This window comes from Nomascus leucogenys, chromosome 2 (assembly GCF_006542625.1).
Source record: "Nomascus leucogenys isolate Asia chromosome 2, Asia_NLE_v1, whole genome shotgun sequence".
NCBI classification, from domain to species: Eukaryota; Metazoa; Chordata; class Mammalia; order Primates; family Hylobatidae; genus Nomascus; species Nomascus leucogenys.
In genome coordinates this window covers 115,434,111-115,454,904 of record NC_044382.1, presented here as the reverse complement: position 1 = coordinate 115,454,904, position 20,794 = coordinate 115,434,111, and the positions used below count along the sequence as shown (strand labels likewise).

General features: G+C 40.2%; 1 protein-coding gene across 2 annotated transcripts in view; it reads left to right on the top strand.

The window, feature by feature from the left end:
- Positions 1–20,537, top strand: part of EFNA5 (ephrin A5) — a 290,643-nt gene extending 270,106 nt beyond the window's left edge. Inside the window, exons 3-5 of one of the 2 annotated variants that reach the window (XM_003259810.2) lie at positions 9,642–9,707; positions 10,093–10,173; positions 16,059–20,537. In XM_003259810.2, coding sequence (XP_003259858.1) covers positions 9,642–9,707; positions 10,093–10,173; positions 16,059–16,180 — 269 coding nt within the window. In that variant the 3' untranslated portion in view covers positions 16,181–20,537. The remainder of the gene's footprint in view (positions 1–9,641; positions 9,708–10,092; positions 10,174–16,058) is intronic. The other variant, XM_030817464.1, reaches the window with a different exon arrangement.
- Positions 20,538–20,794: the final 257 nt, after the last annotated feature.

Here is a 20,794-nt window from a genome sequence, read left to right as displayed (position 1 = left end):
CTGCAACCTTCGCCTCCCAGGTTCAAACAATTCTCTGCCTCAGTCTCCCGAGTAGCTGGGATTACAGGCGCCTGCCACCACGCCCCGCAAATTTTTTGTATTTTTAGTAGAGATGGGATTTCACCATCTTGGCCGGGCTGGTGTTGAACTCCTGACCTAGTGATCCACCTGCCTCGGCCTCCCAAAGTGTTGGGATTACAGGCATGAGCCACCATGCCCAGCCTGTTTTGTTTTCTTATTAGAGACACGGTCTCACCCTGTCGCCCGGGCTGGAGTGCACTGGCACAATCATAGCTCACTGCAGCCTCAATCCTGGGCTCAGGTGATCCTCCTACCTCAGCCTCCCTAGTAGCTGGGACTATAGGCACTGCACCAGGCTAACCCAAATAGTATACAAAAAAAAAAAAAATTAAAGAGTGGAATGAGAACATTTATCTATAGCAGCACAATATCCATGGACTGGTATGGGCATGGTGCGGGATCTATAGCCACCTCTGGGCTGGGTTTCTTTAGTGTCATCACTGTCGTGTCTGGGTATACAGTTGCAAAAGCAGTCTCAACACCCAGCCTAGTTTCCTGTCTGCAGGATTTACATCCTTGTTCTACTGTCCCTCTAGCTTAATAGCATGCTCACTGCTCACACTCTTAACATGGATTGAAAAAAGAGCTCAGAGATCTTAACATATTTTCAAAAGGAACAGGATCTTCCAGCACCCTAATTCTCTAAATTCTCTCAGCCTCAGTGTATATCCTCACATAAATATCTTCATCACCACCCTCACCCTCCAACACATACAAAATAACAAATCAAACTATGGTAAAATCCGGTTTTTAAAATTTAGGCTAGAAAAGATCACACTTAATTACCCTTGTTTTTCTTACGAGTCCTAAGTAACTTTTAATCACCACTATCCACACTTGAGTCCTTCCTCCTCCATATTTGTACTCAGAACTCACAACCTCAGAAGCCCTCAGCTGGGTGCCCCCTGCTTAGGGATGTCCCCATGCAGAGGCCCCAGTAAGTGCAGAGATGATGCTATCAATCTGTAGAGCAGTGAAACAATATTCTAGATCTGTAGGGATCACCTGAGTTTCTAAGTGCATTATAAAATTGTACTGCCTCTCTAAAACATGTCATACTTAAAATTTGTTTTAGAGAAGACGAAGCTAATGAGAAAACTGAGGCATAGGCACATTAAGCAGCTGGCTCAAAACCACAAAATAAGTAAAAAAGAATGAACCAGGGAGAAAGAGAATCATGCATACACTCAAACCGCTAAGTCATGTTAAAAGAACTCTCACCAAGGAGAATAATAATGAAAGGAGTTTTGAAAGGCTCACAGAAATATTAACTTTCTTCTAGGAGCTTCTTTGAATTGTATTAACTTGATGATTTATTAGTAATTTACTGTCATGCTACATTAGTGCTGTCTGATAATGACATTGTTTCTGTTAATATCGTACGAATGAGGAATGGGATTTGTGGGTTTGCTTTCGCTGCCCAACAGTTAACAGCCACCCTCATAGGGTATCACACAGAGGGGCAAAAGGAGCCTGTGGAGAAGAAATAATATAAATAGTTCCTCTTGTGGGATTCCAGGAATTCTGCCTTTTGTTGGAGTTTTTGTTTTTGTTGTTATTATGGTTATTATGGGGCTTCCATCTGAAGAAGAGGTTTTCTAAGTGAATAATTCTGCCTATCTGGTTTGTTGGTGTTTTGTCTTGTTTTGTTTCGTCAGATAATACCTCTCTAGTACAGTAGGTTCACCAAAATAACCACAAACAAGAAAGAAAGAACTGGCTGACCTTAAAGCCTGAGAAAGTCACTTAAATATTGTGTGGCCTTAGGCAAGGCCAGGCCTCAGAGAATAGTTAGAACTCTAGTTGATAATAGAAAACTTTTTCTTAACTGTTCAAAGATGTTCATTGATTTTTAAAAATAGTAAAATATATAATAAGAAACTGAGCTATATTTCTTCATGTTAAGGAGTTTCTTAGACAATTAAAATGATGTCTAAATATTATCTTGCTTTCTGTGCCTGTGTGGACTAGATTTCCCCACTCACATGACTGACAGAGGTGAAGTTTACATTCAGAATGTGAGATTTATTTAAAGCTGTCTTAAATTTTCCTTAGGCAGAACTAGAAATGGGCCGGGCATGGTGGCTCACACCTGTGATCTCAGCACTTTGGAAGGCTGAGTCAGGGGCATCACTTGAGGTCAGAAGTTCAAGACCAGCCTGGCCAACATGGTGAAACCCGGTTTCTACTAAAAGTACAGAAATTAGCCAGGCATGCTGGCATGCACTTGTAATCCCAGCTACTCAGGAGGCTGAGACAGGAGAATCGCTTGAACCTGGTAGGTGGAAGTTGCAGTGAGCTGAGATGGCACCACTGCACTCCAGCCTGGGCGATGGAATGAGACACTGTCTCGGGGGGGAAAAAAACGAACTAGAAATGCTTTTTATAAGGGGACATTTTAAAATCATTCTCCAAAATCCACGTTATTTTTGGCTCATACCTAAATAGATATCAAACTATATGAGACAAATCATCCCCTTCTTCAATAAGCAGCAGAAACAGAGTTTGTTGTCACTGAGTTTTTAAACGCAGGTAAAAGTTTGCTCATACTTCAGATAAATATATACAAAAAGCATGTTAATGTCCTATTGGAGTATTCCTAGAAATGAGTGGAAACTTGTCCTCAGCCGTTTACTTGAGGTGGCTAAGAAAAACTAATTGATCTACTGAGACTTACCTGCTGGAATTTAAATAATACTCAGGTTAGTTATTAGCAGTGAGAACTTTGCCTTAAGGGGGCAGAGAGATGGGAGGGGAGGGAAACAGTGGGTAGGATGGGTGGTGCTTCCCATTTCTCTTTTGTGTGTGGCTGCACAGCTGGAACTTATTTTACCTCCCTTGTCCTGAAGTTTACTGTAATTATTTGTTCCCTGTTACAGTTCCCTGGTGTTAAAACCAAGTTTTAACTTGCAGAATATGTTTTTCTATCCCTCTTGTTATGTGGTGGGAAACACATCCCTTTTCTTATTCTAGTTTTTAAAAGAAACATCCCCAGAGTCATATCAAAGTTTCTAATATTTACATGATATTCTTAATTTCTCCAAGGCCTGTATCTTTACTTAGCGACCTCCTTTCCAAATTTTACGTCTTGGGCTCTGACCTTAACCTGCCCATGATTTAAGTCTTGAGACGCAGTGGGCTGCAAGATAAGAAATGTGTTGGCAAATTTAGTAGCTCCTGGGGTGGCACCATGGATGCAAGCTTGGTAAACCGGGGCCATGAGCAAGTCATTAAAACACATGGCTTTTAAATCCCAGAAGTTAGAATGAGTGAGATGTATTTCATCATTAACACATGATTTTGTTCTTTACATGAAAATGCTTTATATGAAAATGCTTTTAAAAAAAGGGCACATAGCCAGTTGCAAACTGTTGCTCTAGTATTCTTCCCTAAGAAGAGGCCTAACTTTTGTTTTAAGAAGTTTTCTGTGGATCTGGTAACCATTTTCCAAGTCCATATGGCTTTGGTTAATCTCTATTCTGTTCCCACCACTTCTTCTGTTTCCCCACTCCACTCATGTACACAAACTGGATTTTATTGATTCATCAAATTCTAGGAGATATTTCCAGTAGTACCATGTGTTTAAATGGGCTTTACTTTTTCAGCATTTATTGTGAAAGGAATATTAATGCTTAATTCCACCTTCACCTGCCTAATTTGCATATTTGTGTTGTATGTTGTACTGCATGAAAAACCTACAGGGGAAAAAACTGGGCCGTGCTAACAGCTAATAGCCTATCTTTTCTTTTGACTTGCACAAATTGAGAAATATTGCCTGTGGCAAGCATAATGGAAAACTGCATTTTTAATGCTCCCCCACACACTCATTTCTTTGAAAAGAAGAAAGCGGCTGAATATTCTTAAAAATAAAACTTCCCAAAGTACCCAGTTTGACATGGGACACAGAAAAGGAGGATTTTGGCTTTCAGAATTAAGATTTGAAGCTGAATAAGGTTAGGCAGAGATGTTAAGGTTGACTACTGAGTGCAGTGTTGGGCCTGAAAATGTGAGAGAAATATATTTCCCTCCTTTTCCGGTAAAACTTTGGTTCTTCATGAAGAAGAATGGTTGTTACCTTGATGATTAGGGAACTTTTGAGTTGTTTGAAGTCTCATAATCTTTGTATTTAACTTGATGGCCTGTGTAGAAGATAACTAATAGGAGTTTTTTGATAGTAAGAAAAGTTTTAACTTATTTTAAAATCCTTTCAGGTATTTTTAAAGACCACCTTTCCATTCTATTTCTCCTATTTGAAGAAAGGCATTCTCCTTAAGATTTATGTTCACATTTTATATAATTCATTTCGGTTTACCCAGCAATTTGGAGTTAAAATGAGACATCATGCTAATTGCAAAGAACGGCACAGGTTGGCCGCATTAGCAAAAGCAAACCAAGTTGCATGGGAAGGAAAATGAAAAACACTTTTTAAATGCTGGAGTGAGAACATTTAAATTGATATGTCTTGTTGTATTTCTTCAACAGCAGCTTATAATTACCTCTCTTCAAGGCATATTTTAAGTGGACTTGTAACAGTAGCTTGAAATGTAAACTAGTAAGGGATCCAGTTGTTGAGGCATGGCAGCAGAATCAGGAGTGCGCAGCTCTGTGGGAGCAAGGGCATGCTGGCCATTAGCAGAACATGCCGTAGTGTCTTAGTCCTTCAGTCCGAAGTCAGCTTTAAGCCTTTAATTACACAGATTTGTTAGTGTACAGCATTGTATCAGCTCTTGATTAAGAAATTACCCCCAAATTTTGTGGCTAAAACAACGTTTATTATTCCACAGTTTCTGTGGACCAGGAATCCAGGTGCAGCTTAGCTGGATCCTTTGAGTCTCTCCCGAGGCAACGGTCATCTCAAGGCTCAGTGAGAAGGATTCACTTTCCAGCTCACTCACCCGATTGTTAGCCAATTCAGATCTTTGTGGGTTGTTGAACCATGACATCAGTTCCTTGTACCTCTTGGCTGGAAGTCTCCATCAGTTTCTTGCTACATGGTCCTCTCCACTGGAAATCTCACAATATGGTACCTTGCTTCATGAGCAAAAGAGAGAGTGCACTAGAAGTAAGGCACAGTCTTTCATAACATAATCAGAATGACATCCCCTCACTTTTGCCATGTTCTACTCATTAGAAGCAAGTTAATAGGTTCAGCCCCCTCTCAAGGGGAGGGGATTATACAAAGGACTGCCTACAGGAACGTGGGGATCACTGGGAGCCATGTCAGAAGCTGCCCGTCACAAGCATGATGGCAGTACTCGAAGGGATGTGTTCTCTGCTATGTCTGAATGATAGACCTACGGTGAATTGTGGTGTGGATGTTACATATATTTGCATTGCTAAATATAACTTTTAGAAGTACGGATTTGGGGGCACTGAATATCGTCATTTTCTATACCAAATTGGCTCAGTGCTGAGTCATGCTCACCTGAGCCCCAGGAGACCAAGATTTTTGGGAAGGCTCAAGTTAGAGCCCCTGTCTGAGGTCATGGAACAGAGTAAAAGTAAGGGGCCCTCATGGCCTTATTAGCAGGGTACTCTAAACACAGAGAACCAGAGAGTCTCCAGCTTGTATTTCATTATGTGTTAAAAGGTTTTGATTGGTACTTTGCAGCTCATTCAGGGCAAGGGACTCTATGGATTGATTTATAAAGTTGCTATTAAGATAATGGAATGGGACGTTGTGCTTGTTTTAATTGTCCCCATATCACTACTCCCAACTTCCTGACTCCAACTTATACTTTAAGCAGTAAACTGAGTAAATGGACGTGAATTTGGATTATGTGGCAACTGTTTAAGACATTTCTCATTTTAGTTGAAAAATTCTGTTAGAAAATCCATGTATCTGTAGAGGAAGATTTCAGATCTAGATTTTTTTTCACCTGTTTGCAAGTCACTGCCTCTTTTTGGTTGCCAAAGCTTCGATTTGGAAATTTAGGGATAAAATGTCTTCTGTCCCAGTTGCTGGTTAGCTTCTGGAGGACCTGTGAAGCCTCTGATAAACATGTCTGGGACACACTCTTGCTCCCTGCCCAGAGCTGTGCTGGCTCTTCATGTAAACCTCAGTTGTCACATGGATCCCTCCAGGTACACTAAACTGTGGTTTATATTTCTGTCCCAGGTTGAAGAAGCACAACACAAGGGCAGGGACAGTTTGAAATCTTATATATCTTTGCACGCACAGCATCTAATAAAGAAGCTGATACACAGTAGGCATTTTATTTTATTTATTTTTGATACAGAGTCTAGCTCTGTTGCTAAGCTGGAGTACAGTAGCTCAGTCTTGGCTGACTGCAACCTCCGCCTCCTGGGCTCAAGCAATTCTCATGCCTTAGCCTCCCAAGTAGCTGGGATTACAAGCGTGTGCCACCATGCCCAGCTAATTTTTGCATTTTTCGTAGAGACAGGGTTTTGCCGAGTTGGCCAGGCTGGTCTCGAACTCCTGGCCTTAAGTGATCCATCCGCCTTGGCCTCCCACAGTGTTGGGATTGCAGGCATGAGCCACTGCACCCAGCCCATAGTAGGCATTTTAAAAGCATTTGAAATGATAGGTGAAGCTGCAGTAATATGTAATGGATTTTTATAATTATTTGCTATCAACTTTCAACATCGACTATTCATTTTTTAAGGAAAGCAGCACAAGAAGTTACATGTAGTGAATATAATTTATGTATATAAATTTATATGTATATATTTATGTATATAATTTATGTATAAAATACTTACATATTTACTTTTAACTAAGATAAAGTTGGCCATAACAAAGTGATGTATCTCTAGATTTTACTCCCACATTTCCATCCTCAGCTCTATCTATTGCTCATAAATTGATTCTGAGATTTTCTTTATAAGTTTATTAGTGGGACTATTATATGTTTCAATTCCTCTGTTATGTTTTGTTTTTAGTGCTCAGTTCTCTGCCTTTTACTTGTAATTAGTAATGCACTTTTATATTACCTTATATCTTCAAATAGTCCTAATAATTAATTATCTGTATTTTTCAGTTGGTATAAAGGCATCCTACATTTGTCAGCCAAGAAGTGTGGGGTGATAGAACCTTGAGCATAACATAGAGGAAAGCCACACTTCCACTTTATTAAACCTTACATTAAAAAAATGGAGTTTTGCTACTGTATGGAAAACGTTTTCATCTTTTTGGATTTTGTGTTTGTTTGTTTTTCAAGGTGTTATATAAGAAACCCAAGTTATACTGACCTAGTAAGGCACACTTCTTAGGTTGGCTCTAAGGGTCAGGAGTTTACTCCCTGAACTCAGGCCAGTGATGCAGTGATGATCGAGTCAATCCATGGCATGCAATCTGTGTTGTGTACTCACATATCACATTGTATGCTAATATTCTTTGTTTATAAATTTTTCTAAGGATTAGAGTATAATAGTCAAACAGGATCACAAGGCATCAGTCACATTTCCTGGTGATAGAAGATGAGGAAGTAATGGGGCAGGTTGTTAGGGAAGAGAGGTTTTTATTTTGTGTGTCATATAAATAGAAATGCATTTCATATTTTTAATTCACAGAAGTATGGAGCACATCCAGTAGCTAAGACTATGTCCCTCCTTGAGAGCTCATGAGAGAACTCTCCAGGTTTTTCCTGGATGGCGTATCATTTGCTGTTTAGTTATTGCCATGTGCCCTACAATAATTTTCATGTCCTGGATTTATTTCTCCTAAGTAAAAATCTGAAAGACCTGTACTAAATCCAAGAAGCTCCTCCCTAAACCAATTAAGCATTTGATTCTGTCTTCAACCTGTTTATCTAGCAGTATCATCTGTAAAGTCAGTTATTTGCTTGTAGCAAATCAAGTTCACAAGGCTCGAAGTGAGTTCATCTCAGCTCAGAAATTCATAGAACAGCAGTGTGAACATCCATGTGCCACTTTTTTCACACTAACTCTCATGAATGAGACATATACTCCCTCAAGAACCCGTGGTTTTCCTAATGAATTGGAGTCACCTACGTGTACTGTATTTGTGACATGCACATTTGCAGTTGAGGTCCACAGGAAGGACACCATTTCCTGGATCAAACCGCAGAGTGCAAATATTGTGCCCTAAATAACACACTAGTTACTGTTAATGTCAGTAGAGGGAGTTTTTCTGACTATGATTTAATGAAAGCCTACAGCAAAGCCAGCTGTTAGCACTTCTTAACTGCTTGTCAGAGCAACCAGGGGAGATAGGGAGGACCAAAAACACTTTTTCTCTATACTTTTGTTTTAAAATTAACGTAGTTTTCAACAGGTGTTGAATAAGGACACGGGGGCCCTATACTACTTGACATTATTTAGTTGGTGAATTTAGAAGTTCTCCTCCAGGAGGGTTACTTGGATCTAGAATTACATAAGGAGACTGTGTAAAATTTGTTTGGAAGTTTGTATATTGAATCGTCTCACCTGCAAAAGAAGCATTTTTGTGTTCTGGGCTCCCCATGAGGAATAATTTAAAAATAAAAATAAAGGAGAGAGAAGACACACCAAATGCCGATCCCTCTCTTTGTCACTTTGGGTATTGCCAAACTAATTGTAAGCCGTGTGTGATTTGATTGATCTCATCTGCTTTTTCTGAACAAAGAAACCACTTGAAGCAAACACATAGGGAGGAAAGTATGCGACGCTCGTTTCTGTAATTTTTGTCATTTCTAGAATGCATTAGTAAATACATGTGGTCGTTAAGGGCCTTACTGCCCTTGGAAATTCCTTTGACATTTTGCTGTGTGTACAGAGGAGAGATAATCTTTCAACCATAGGGAAAGTTTACAGTCTTATTATCTTGAAAAGGAGAAGAAAGTTTCTTCCTCAAGTGATTTATAACTTAAAACATGCTGTCATGTCTTGGTAAGCCCACTTTATTAATTCCATCCTTCTCTGTGGCAAATTGAAAAAAAAAATACACGTACCATTGCAACATAGTACTTTCTCAATAGCATATTGTACTTATAATAGCGTGATGGAAGTTACTGGGCTTGGGTTAGTCAGAAAGAATTCAGAGCCAAGTTCTGAGTAAAACCTCTAATTGAATTACCTGCAAAAGCACTGACAGACAAGCTTTCAGTACGGACAAAGCTCTGCTTTCCCCAGCAGAAATAGGTCACGTTTAAGTCTGCCTTATAGCTCTCTGTTATTGGTTTTTGCCAGCACTTTCACCTCGGGCCTCTGTCGGGCCCCTTTTCCTGCAGCAGAGGAGGAGCGGCTCTGTGAAAGCTGGAGGGCCCACACGTTATCCTCTCGATTTAGAGAAAATTGATAACAGATCAAGTTAGATGGAAGAGACTTTGAAATAAAAATCCAAAGTATTTCTTCACAGATTACTCACATTCTTGCATGATTCTTTTATTGTATTGAAAAATCAGGATATGAAAGTAGCCTTTCTATAGCAGTGAGACCTGAAAAGTACTGTTTGTTTTAATTTGGAGGAAGAATTAGAAAAAGTTCCTGTTGTTCAAGTCAGGAAAGAATTTATTATCCATCACTTGTATGTGAAAATGAAGAGTAATATGTTGTTGTTCTCTTCTTTCTCTCCTGCTCTCTCTCTGTGTTACCCACAGCGTCTGCAATCCCAGATAATGGAAGAAGGTCCTGTCTAAAGCTCAAAGTCTTTGTGAGACCGACAAGTAAGTTCACTAGAATGAGCTTCAGAGGGTGGCTTCACTGCGCATGCTTTATTGTGTGGTCTGGTTCACGGCGGTAAAACTTTTTTTACTGTTAAATCTTGTGTGGTATCTGTTTTGTATATCAACATTCATATTTTAGTTTTCATCATATTTTTTCTCATTCTTCATGATGCTTTTAAGTACACAGCAGTTGCTAACTTGTTGTTTCTTAGACTGTTGTATATGCAGAGCAAATGGGAACAATATTGGCATTTGGAACATGCCATTGATTGTAAGACAATCTCTACATAAAAAAAAGAAAAAAAAGGAGAGAAAGAAAAAAGAAATGGGAGTTTAAGGGTGTCTTCACTAACATATTTGGCTGTTATCTCTATTTTTGTTATAGATAGCTGTATGAAAACTATAGGTGTTCATGATCGTGTTTTCGATGTTAACGACAAAGTAGAAAATTCATTAGAACCAGCAGGTTAGTATGCTTAGAGAATCTCTTTTAACAAATGCATCTATTTCTCTGGTGCTTCAGTGTTTTTTTCCTTTCTTCCTCTCTGCATGTTTGCATGTTGTAGTTGTTGTTCTGCTTTTGCTCATTGCTAGTGATGCTAATATGACTTATATTCTACCTCATTCCTCCAGTATCTTTGTGCAATGCATGTTAGATAAAATAAAACTTTTCTTTTTTGGAATGGGTTTGAGCTAATGCAGTATCCTAATATAGAAGCCCCATCGGAATGCTAAAATCTCACTGCCTTTTACCGTATCCTCAGAGCGTGTTGGCGAATCACTGTGAATATTAAAGGATCTGTTTTCATATAAGACACAAAACATTTCTTTGTATATGTTCATAAAATTTTATTTTTTATGTCCAAATCTGTAGATAAAAGTAATAAGACTATTGCACAAAATAGAAACTAATTCAACATATTTAGTTTTCTCTAGAAATTTACATGCATTATTGAACTGACCTAAGGAACTTTATTTAAATATTTTTACTATTGTCAGTAGTAATTGGTCTGGAGAAGTATAATCACATCACCACCACAGATTCACACATCTCTTGCTGCCACAAATGTACCAGTAGCCTGTTGAGCCAAATGTGATCCTTGATTACCGAGGCAAAATAAGTTTTAAGGATAAATGAAACTTTTCTACGATTGACTTCCACACTCCTAACGTTTCCCGTAACTAAAGAAAAATAAAACCTACCAAAGCACTCATTGAGGCATTTAGTCTGTCGCATACTGTGGATAATAAGAACCTGTAAATATCCATTCGGTTATCAATTCGGTCTGGCCATTTAATGAAATGGCCAGATTAACTGAGATACTAGATTAACTGAGAGGAGTGGTCGCCCTCTGCCTACTGCTGATGGAGGGGTGTGCCTGGAGGCCCTGTGTGTTCCCTTCATCTGTGGTGTCCTCTTCTCCCCTACCTGCTCCAGATCTTCACTGGTTTCCTTACCCATCTCCCTTGATCATCTCAAAGCTTAAGGGAAATAAAATTATTTCCTCTTCATGGAGAGATTTGAGTCCCCTTATGTAAATGGAGAATTTTTTTTTTTTTTTTTTTTTTTTTTTTGTAGAATTTATCTTCCTTATGGTCCTAGAAACTAACGGGCACTAAGGTCCACTTTTTCTTCCAATATTGTAACCAGGACTGCATAGTCAATGGGCCTTAGGGAAACTTACCCTGAGTAAATGCGGTGCCTCAGGACATACAATAGCTTTCCCGTTAAAACTGACAGAAAGAGTTAGAGTTTTTTCCCTGAAGCATTCTTGTTTTCTAAGGCAGGCATCTCACCCAGAGCGCAAATGAGAGGTGTGTACAATGAGCTCTCCCAGGTCTTAGTGGCTCCCCAGGGATCAGTTAGCTGCTTTAGAAAGTTTTAAGGAATGAATGCTGATGTGAAGACATTTTAATTGTGTCCTGGAAATCTGAAGCCATGACTTTGGCTTCTTAAGGTACCAGAGTCCTCACAAGCTCGGGGACTTGGGCCATCAGAGGATCTGCAAGTTACTCAGTATCTCCCTTAACAACCCCAGAGTCTACACTCTTCCTTCTATGGCTGAGGAGACTCACCCGTGCCACATTGCTGATTAGATAGATCCAGGTTTAATACTCAGATCTTCTGACTCCTATTCCAATATTAGTATCAAAGTAGTGGTCTCTTACCATTGTTAGAGGTATGTTCATAAAGAGGACTTAAGTCGCTTGGCTTTGTTAAGAAGCCACAAGAATGACCAGCGTGTTCTAAACAAAAATTACCCAGGATTATGATCTCTTGATACACATTGTGCAGAATGTAGGCATATCTTTCCCATGGTTTTTTTTTTCCAGGGAATCTCTACTGCCTGTCTACAGCACAGGAGGCTGCTTAGACACCTAACAGATTGCATATTTTTCTCTGGTAATGAAGAGGCACATGGAGGACTATTCTGCCATTAGGAAAATTACCTTTGAATTCCACTAACGATACAATGCAAGATACTGAGAATGCTTTCATACATGAACATATGCCACTGTCTTTGGGGAAACAAGGTTTTTTTTCACTGAGCATTTAAAATGCACAATGGCCCAAAATTGATGGACATATAACTGCTGGAAGTTTGCAAAAGTTTGGCAGAATGTAGTTCAGTGTGTTCATACGTGCGCTGGGGAGTAGAGCGTAGGTGTACATGCAGGAAAAGCTCCTTGAGTCAGTCAGAGCTATATTTTAAGGGCTTGCTGGTGAGCATCTTCACTAACAAAGTGAGACAAGGTTGAGCCACAATTCCTGGCAATAAGAAAACAATAAAGAATTTGTTTCTTATAGGTGTGAGGCACTGTGCCCCGCACCTATAATCCCAGCAATTTGAGAGGCCGAGATAGGTGGATTGCTTGAGGCTAAGAGTCTGAGACCAACCTGGACAACACTGTGAAACCTTGTCTTTACCAAAAAAAAAAAAAAAAAAAAAAAAAAAGTGGTGTGTGTGCCTTTAGTCTCAGCTACTTGGGAGACTGAAGTGGGAGAATTGCTTAAGCCCAGGAGTTCGAGGCTACAGTGAGCTATGATCATGCCACTGCACTCCATCCTGGTAACAGAGCAAGATTCTGTCTCTAAGAAGAGAAAGAAAGTCCAGTTGGATTTGCAGTTCTTCACCACTGTGTTGAGCCACTGAGTGAAAGGGTATTTACCTTTCCCCACCTCTGGGTGTAGACCCAGTCTTTATGAACCCAGCAAGTCTGAAAGGATTCCACTGCATGATCTCAGCAATGTGTACTAATTCACCTGTCTTTGGAATGTATTTGTCTTTTTTGTTTGCTTGCACACTCTGCCTGCCAGTTTCCTATCATCAGGGATGCAGGATGATCTCAGGGCAGACATATGCCACATAACATGCTCCAAAATATCACTAGTGTTCTCTCCGTTAACCATTGAAACCCCCATGTTGTGGAATCCTGTAGCCAGGAGGCAAAACTTGATTTGACTTCTGAAGAGGAACATTTTCTTTCTTCTTCCAAGCCCATGTTACAAGCGTTAGAAATTCTCTCATATTTAGGTGTAGTTTCCATTGGGATAGATTTTGCCTATGAATTCCTCCTTAGAATTCTGAAATTGCTCAGATTTACCCAAATGACAGCCAGTTTCTCATTTCACTTTTGGGGGCTGTAGAATCTCCCAACATTGAGAACCTGTTTTAATCAAAGGATGCTTTGTGGAATCCTGAATGAGGAACAGCATGTTGTAGGAAGAAGAGAAGGATCCTGATGTCCTAATGGGACTGATTTTCCTTTTAGGGGGCAGGAAGATATATATTCGTTGGGTGCTTATAAAAGGTTAATTCCAAAGATTGTGTATGGTTAAAGGACTGAAAGGCACACTTAGCCTCATACTTCACTTGGATGAAAAACAAAAGCCTTCCTCTCCATTACCTTGTAAGATCTATTCCCTTTGTCTTGTGCTGAGTGGACCTGGAATGATGGATAGCCCTCACTGAGTACCTAGAAGGGACTAGGGTGGGGATGAAGGAGTTCACACCTAAGATCTAAGTGCTAGCTGGGTACCTTTAACAGTACACTTGCAAACTATACAAGGAGAAGGATTGGGTAATATGCTAGTAAAAATAAGATGGAGAGGAATCCAATAGCTGATGCAATTTCAGGTATTTAAATATGTGATATTGTGAAATGAACTCTGGAATCCTTGGGGTTTGTGGTTATTTCACAATTAAGCCTGAAGTGCTCCATTGTTTTGATTGACAACATATTGGTGCTCTAAAGAAAGTGATTTGGATTTTAATTTCAGGGCTATTAGGGGCCTTTACTTCTACTTCCTGTTAACTACAGATTTAATTAATACACTTGCAAGGCTGAAAAAGAGCAGAGAATAGAGGAGGGTCTGAAGGTATTTGGCCACATTGTGGAGGACTTTATGTATATTTTTTCTGCATCCATTTGTCTTACCATCTTGCTTCCTAACCTTTTCTAGTCTCCTAAGCTAAAATCACTCCATGCAGATTCGCTAAGGTCCAGGAAAGGGGAGCAAATTTGACAAGGGGATGCAGTAGCTTTTATTCGAGGGGTGGCTGGAATGATAAGAGTACTCCAGGACAGGAGACTCAACACTGAGAAGACCTTTCCCATTGGGAATGGATGTGATGGACAAAAACATCCCAAATGAGCATATCTGAAGCAGGGGTCAGCCTGTGAATCTGAAAAGTGGTTACTTTAGGACAAATATTAGGGAGTGTGATTCTACCCAGTGAAGTAAAAGCACCCTTATTGTGACATGTGTGATAGGAAAATATAAATGAGTTTAAAATAATGGTTAGTTAACCCATTAAGAGGTTTGAGGTGGGTCATCCAGGGGTATTTAGGGATTATCCTTTGAGGTCAATATCATTGCGAGCAACCACTAGAGCCTTGTTACCATTCTCTCTGACCCTTGAGCAATTCCCAGATGGCAACTGCTGAACACCTGCAGGAAGTTACCCTGATGCTGAGATAAAATTTGCACAGGGGCTCACTCTTGGCCCCCAAAATGTGTTATTCAGAAATCCTTAGTCTAAAAGCACAAGTGGCTAGGTATAGTGGCTCATGTCTATAATCCCAATCCTTTGGGAGGCCAAGGAAGGATGTTGGTTGAGGCTGAGAGTTGGAGACTAGCCTGGGAAGCAAAGCAAAACCCTGTCTTCTCTAAAAATTTTTTAAATTAGCCAGGCATCGAGGTTCACACCTGGAGTCCCAGCTACTCAGGAGGTTGAGGCAGGAGGATTGCTTGAGCCCAGGAGTTCAAGACTATAATGAGCTATGATTGGGCCACTGAACTCCAGCCTGAGCAACAGAGCAAGAACTTACCTCTAAAAATAAAATTAATTAATTTAACTTAATTAAAAGTAAATAAAAACATAAGTTAGGCCAGGTGGAAAGAAGAAGACAGACAGCCCTGGAGCAGAGCATGGCTCCTAGGCAAGCCTCCAACCTCTCTTTGGTACTAATTGCTGCAGAGTTCCCATTTCGAAGTTAAGCCTGTTAATCATGCAGATCAGGAAGGCTATCCAAAGTCAGAGGCAGCCTCATAGAACACTTTATAGCTAAATAAAAGAAGCTTAACTCACTTAATCCATTTTATTTAGAGGAAAATTTGCATCCACGCTGATAATTTATATGCCAAGCTTCAGCCCAATAAAAATAAAAACGGTCAAGTTTAAGTAATTTAATCTTAGAAATGCAGGGTTTGTAATAGAAATAGCACCATAATTGACACCTAATTGTAGGCAAACTAGTGGGCATACATTTATTGAAGTTTACTAGGCATGATGTATAGTTTATCCAAAATGCTGCTGTTTTGGCATTTCGTTTTTCGTGTTTGAAAATTCGTCTAGGCATCCAACAACCAGGCATTCAACACTAATCCTATGAAACAGCTAAAAGAAGGGAAATGGGCAGCGCATTCTGGTTAACCACTGCTGTGCCAACATAACCACCCCTCCCCCCACCCCCACCAACATGTCACTTGCCTGCCTGTGACATCTTAGCTTTCAAAGGTACATTCAGATATCTGAAATTTGTGCAAGGCGTGTCTGACTGCTGGCTAACCAAAGCAGCTCACGGGCCAAGGTTACAGTGTATGCATAATTTTTCCCCTCAATTTTTAAAGAAAGTATCAATATTGCTGAGAAAGTCCAATTTTCTTTGCCTCTTCTTTGTTTGCTGTAAATAATGAGTGATTATGCAGACATGAAAGTCAATGGTGGCACAAGGTTCATTACCCTACTTTGCAGAGGGTGGCGAGGTCTGTTAACAGCAGGCTGCTGCAAGAGAGTTATTAAGGATGTGAAATCTCATTGGAATGTGTGCTTTCTATTTGAACAGATGACACCGTACATGAGTCAGCCGAGCCATCCCGCGGTGAGAACGCGGCACAAACACCAAGGATACCCAGCCGCCTTTTGGCAATCCTACTGTTCCTCCTGGCGATGCTTTTGACATTATAGCACAGTCTCCTCCCGTCACTTGTCACAGAAAACATCAGGGTCTTGGAACACCAGAGATCCACCTAACTGCTCATCCTAAGAAGGGACTTGTTATCGGGTTTTGGCAGATGTCAGATTTTTGTTTTCTTTCTTTCAGCCTGAATTCTAAGCAACAACTTGGGGCTGGGGGCCTAAACTCGTTCCTGCCTCCCTCACCCCACCCCACCCCCAGCCCTGGCCCTTGACTTCTCTCACCCCTCCCAAATTAAATGGACTCCAGATGAAAATGCCAAATTGTCATAGTGACACCAGTGGTTCGTCAGCTCCTGTGCATTCTCCTCTAAGAACTCACCTCCGTTAGCGCACTGTGTCAGCGGTCTATGGACAAGGAAGAATAGTGGCAGATGCAGCCAGCGCTGGCTAGGCCTGGGAGGGTTTTGCTCTCCTATACAATATTTATGCCTTCTCATTCAGAACTGTAAGATGATCGCGCAGGGCATCATGTCACCATGTCAGGTCCAGAGGGGAGGTATTAAGAATAGATGTGATATTACACCATTTCCTATAGGAGTACATAAATGAACAGGCTTCTAAAAGGTTGAGACACTGTTTTTTTTGTTTTTTTTTTTTAATATGACTGTCTTAAAGCATTCTTGACAGCAAAACTTGTGCTCTCTAAAAGAAGCCTTTTTTTTTTTTTTTCTAGGAGGCAGGTTGGGTGTGGAATGCTGATACAGAGCAGGTGTGAAAACAGAGAAAACTACAGGTTTGCTGGGGGTGTGTATGTGTGAGTGCCTCTAATTTTTTTGGTGACTGGGCAGTGCACACCAGATTATTTTTTCTTTGAATACAGATCACCATGGTGCTACAACTTTTTTTTTTTTTTAGAAACTCAAAGAGGCATTTTTATGAATAAAGTGACCTTCCCCAAGGCTGACAAGCCAGGGTTGATGAGTGCATAGTGGAATAGCTTTGGATGCTCCTCTGGGGGATGACATGTACCAAGGAGAGGACCGCAGTGGCCAGAGGAGATATGATTTGGCTTTGCTGGAGCGCCAGTGTGCTGTGGCCTTTCCCCACCTCCCACCCTAGTACCCACGTTTTGCTCCACACTCCATGACTGCAGGGGCTCAGACACAAACCCCTGTCACCAGGAGAGTCAGTCAGCACTACTTGGGAGGGCTAAAGGGAAATTTGGAAATAAAATTCCAAAGTTTGGAGTAAAAAAATTCAAGTGTTGATTTTATATTCTTTCCCTTTCTGACACAGCCTAAAGCGTAGGGGGAACATGTGTTTATCTGTGGGAGATAAACAAGATGGAGTCCCAAAGACTTTAACAAAATATTTTTTTAAAAATCCACTAGAATAGAAAATACATTATTTAGATATACTTTATGCTGAGAGTGAGTATATATGCTTGTCCTATTTAAACTTGTGAGAAAAAGTGGTATCCCTTGATACATTTAGAAATATGGGGGCTATCTTGTTTCATTGTGGGGGTGGGGCAGAAGGAGAATAAATGCAGGATGACCCTGTTGAAGGAATCTTAGCATGGCCAACAGGGGACGTTTCCAGTCGATTACCAGGAAATGCAAGCCTTGGGGTTTCTACTGGTGGTGGGGCTGTCATGAACTTTAAAATCCAAAGCCTAGACAAGGAAAAGTGTTAGACCAATGGAAAAGCAATCCAGCCTTTTTTTTTTTTTTTTTTTTTTTTTTTTGGCTTTGCACGACGTGTCAACAGAAACCATGCCTTTCAAAATAAGAAATAAATGTGATGATCATGTAAAATGTGAAAAATTGAAAGCATTCCAGCAAAATAAGAATTTTTTATATATTTGTTTTTTAAGATGTGTATGTTAAAAAAAAAGAGAAGGTCGCATTATGGACAGACTTCGTGAATGGGAATTTGCTTAGAATTGTGAGTAGTTCTGAATTAGGAAAGTATGTGAATGAAAGGCAGCTGTAAACGTATTGCACTCTGGAGAGTTGTACACATGTTGAAATGTAATCTGGGTTTACCTGATCCGTTTGGAGTGGATGTCACTGCCGAATCTGTTCTCACATGGAACCATGTGTGTGGGGTTGCCAGCCTCACAGATACAATCAATCCTATTCCCCTCTGACATAAGGAACTCCTCTGGAGTGGCAGAGTCTTATCACAGAAGGCAGCCACCATTTCACCGAAACAAAAGTTCACGGCATTCAATTCCTTTTTCCTTTAACTATTTATATATGCAGTACTCTCAGTAATATCCAGAAATACTTTTTTTTAAAATTAATAGTTACAGGCTTGTTGGTCCAGTGGGATTTGTGTAGGGGGAGAAAGATACCTTCTAAAATGGATCAATAGAACCAAAATAATGCAGCATGTTCTATAACCACAAGGAATTCAAATGATCCTGTAATGATTCCAGTTAGTCATAACTACGTTCGCAGTGCTAAATGCATTTTAGAAATGGTGACTTCTGTGGTTTTCCTAGCATTTGTCTCTAACAAATGGTGAAATAATTACTCATGGCCCTCTCTGCCATTGTCTTTCATTTTTTTCACAGTGAAATTAGACCCCTTTACTTACCATTCTGCCACTGCAAATTAAGTACAAAGAAAATAGCAAGAGTATCCACACCAGTAGACAGTAAGCTTCTCTACCTATAAGTGATGTAATCATAGCTAATGCACTTGCCATGGAGTTTTCAGGATGATTGGTGTCAGACAGCTTTCATTTTGTTTAAAAAGTGTTGGTGGCCTTTTGTGGTGTTGTTACTATCCTCTGGGGGCTTAGGAGGATGTTGATGCAACTTTTAGAAGCTTTTAATTTCAAAAACAACTCAAAAGTCTGAAGGACAGTCATAGCTGCCACTCAGCCCCAGTTAGTCAAACCCCAGTGACCTTTGCCCCTGGTTGCCAAGGGCTTTGCAACATGAAGCAGGGAAATAAGGATCTGTCTGTTTAGTGGATACCGTGTATCCTTTAATAGACCAGGTAACAGTTCGTGTTAGTTTAGACTATTGTTTTGTACTGTACTTTCTTGGGTGGCAGAGGAAAGAAAAGTAAAACATAAAAAAAAAAAAAAAAAAAAAACTGCGTTCTTTAAATTCTGTATTATTAGCAACCTCTGTTGTATATAGTGTTTGATAATAAAGTATTAATTTGATTCTTATGTCTTTTGTAAGTGAGAACAATAGACTTTCAGGATACAAAACATGCATTGAGGCTTTGAAACATCCAATGTGTACTGTGGCTGAAAAAATAGTCACAAGTGGCTGAGACACTGCTCCATACAGGACTCATGTGTGGTCACTGCCCACCCAATCTTATGACTCCATCATCTTGGGACCTGGAACAACATGACTTTTTTGATCAATATTTTGTCCTCAGTGTTTTCAAGGTCCGATGTTGGAGCCCTGTGGCCCACCCTCCCTTCTCCACCAGCATGTTGGTTTGAAAAGGATAGGGAATTTAGAAACAGTTCTGTACTTTGGTTTGGTTTGGTTTTCTGTTTGTGATTGTTTTCATGGACTGTTTTATTTTTTCCCGGGAAGAGTCTTTATCAATATCATGTGCAGCTCACTCATGGAAATGGTTGCAAACCAATCAGTGTAGGAAGGTTAAATGGGGCTGTTTCCCTCTCTGTGTCGTTGTGAAAGGAAGAGTTACGCAGTACCTGTGGATTTTCAGGGACTCTGTTTTTCTCCGGTGCCTTAGCAACGGCAGCAGCCATTTGTATTAGTTTCAAATAATTAGAAAAACAGTTTTCAACTCCTCCTTTCCATTCATTGCTCTCAGAGTTGTGGTCACTGACTTTTCTTTTGAAAACCACCTCCACCAACACCCCCGTTTGCCTACACCACCCCCGTTTACTTAGTCTGTTTATTTTTTGTGTGTCTCTTGCCTTCCTCCCACGTTTTATTTCCCCTCAGAGCCGTGAATGGGCAGGTCTGTCTCTGGTTTGGCATCACTGAGTTTTTCCCATGCATTGGCCCCAGGGCTGCTAGGATGTGAGACAAATCTCCCTACAATGGGCTTGCTCCCATTGTCTGTACAGTTTAATAGATGCTGGCGTGTCGGAGGTTACCCATGAGTCAAAATCCGCTTTCCATGCTTACTCTTGACACCCCATTGAAGCCACTCATTGTGTGTGCGTCTGGGTGTGAAGTCCAGCTCCGTGTGGTCCTGTGCTTGTACTGCCCTGCTTTGCAGTTCCTTTGCACTTACTCATCGAGTGCTGTTTTGAAATGCTGACATTATATAAACGTAAAAGAAAATGTAAAAAAAAAAATACCCACACACAAACAAACCCATACAATCTGTATTTGTATATACACGTGTCCGTACAAGTATACCTAAATAAAAATTAAAGATTTTCATCATTTTAATTGGATCCCTCCTTCTACTTCTTTGTTCCTTGAATGACGCCTTTATTTCAGGGGCTACTTGTACTCTGCTGATTTTTCAAAATCTTTGTGGACAGAAAAGATAATACAACATGCACAAGAGAAGGCCTGGGAAGCTCAAAGAATGCAGAGTTAGAAATGGCCAAGTGTCTGGGCGCATTCCAGTTATTCTGATGAGAGAATAGTGAGATTTCAGCCTTGTCTCTGTATTTGAGCCTTAAAATAGGCATTATGACAAG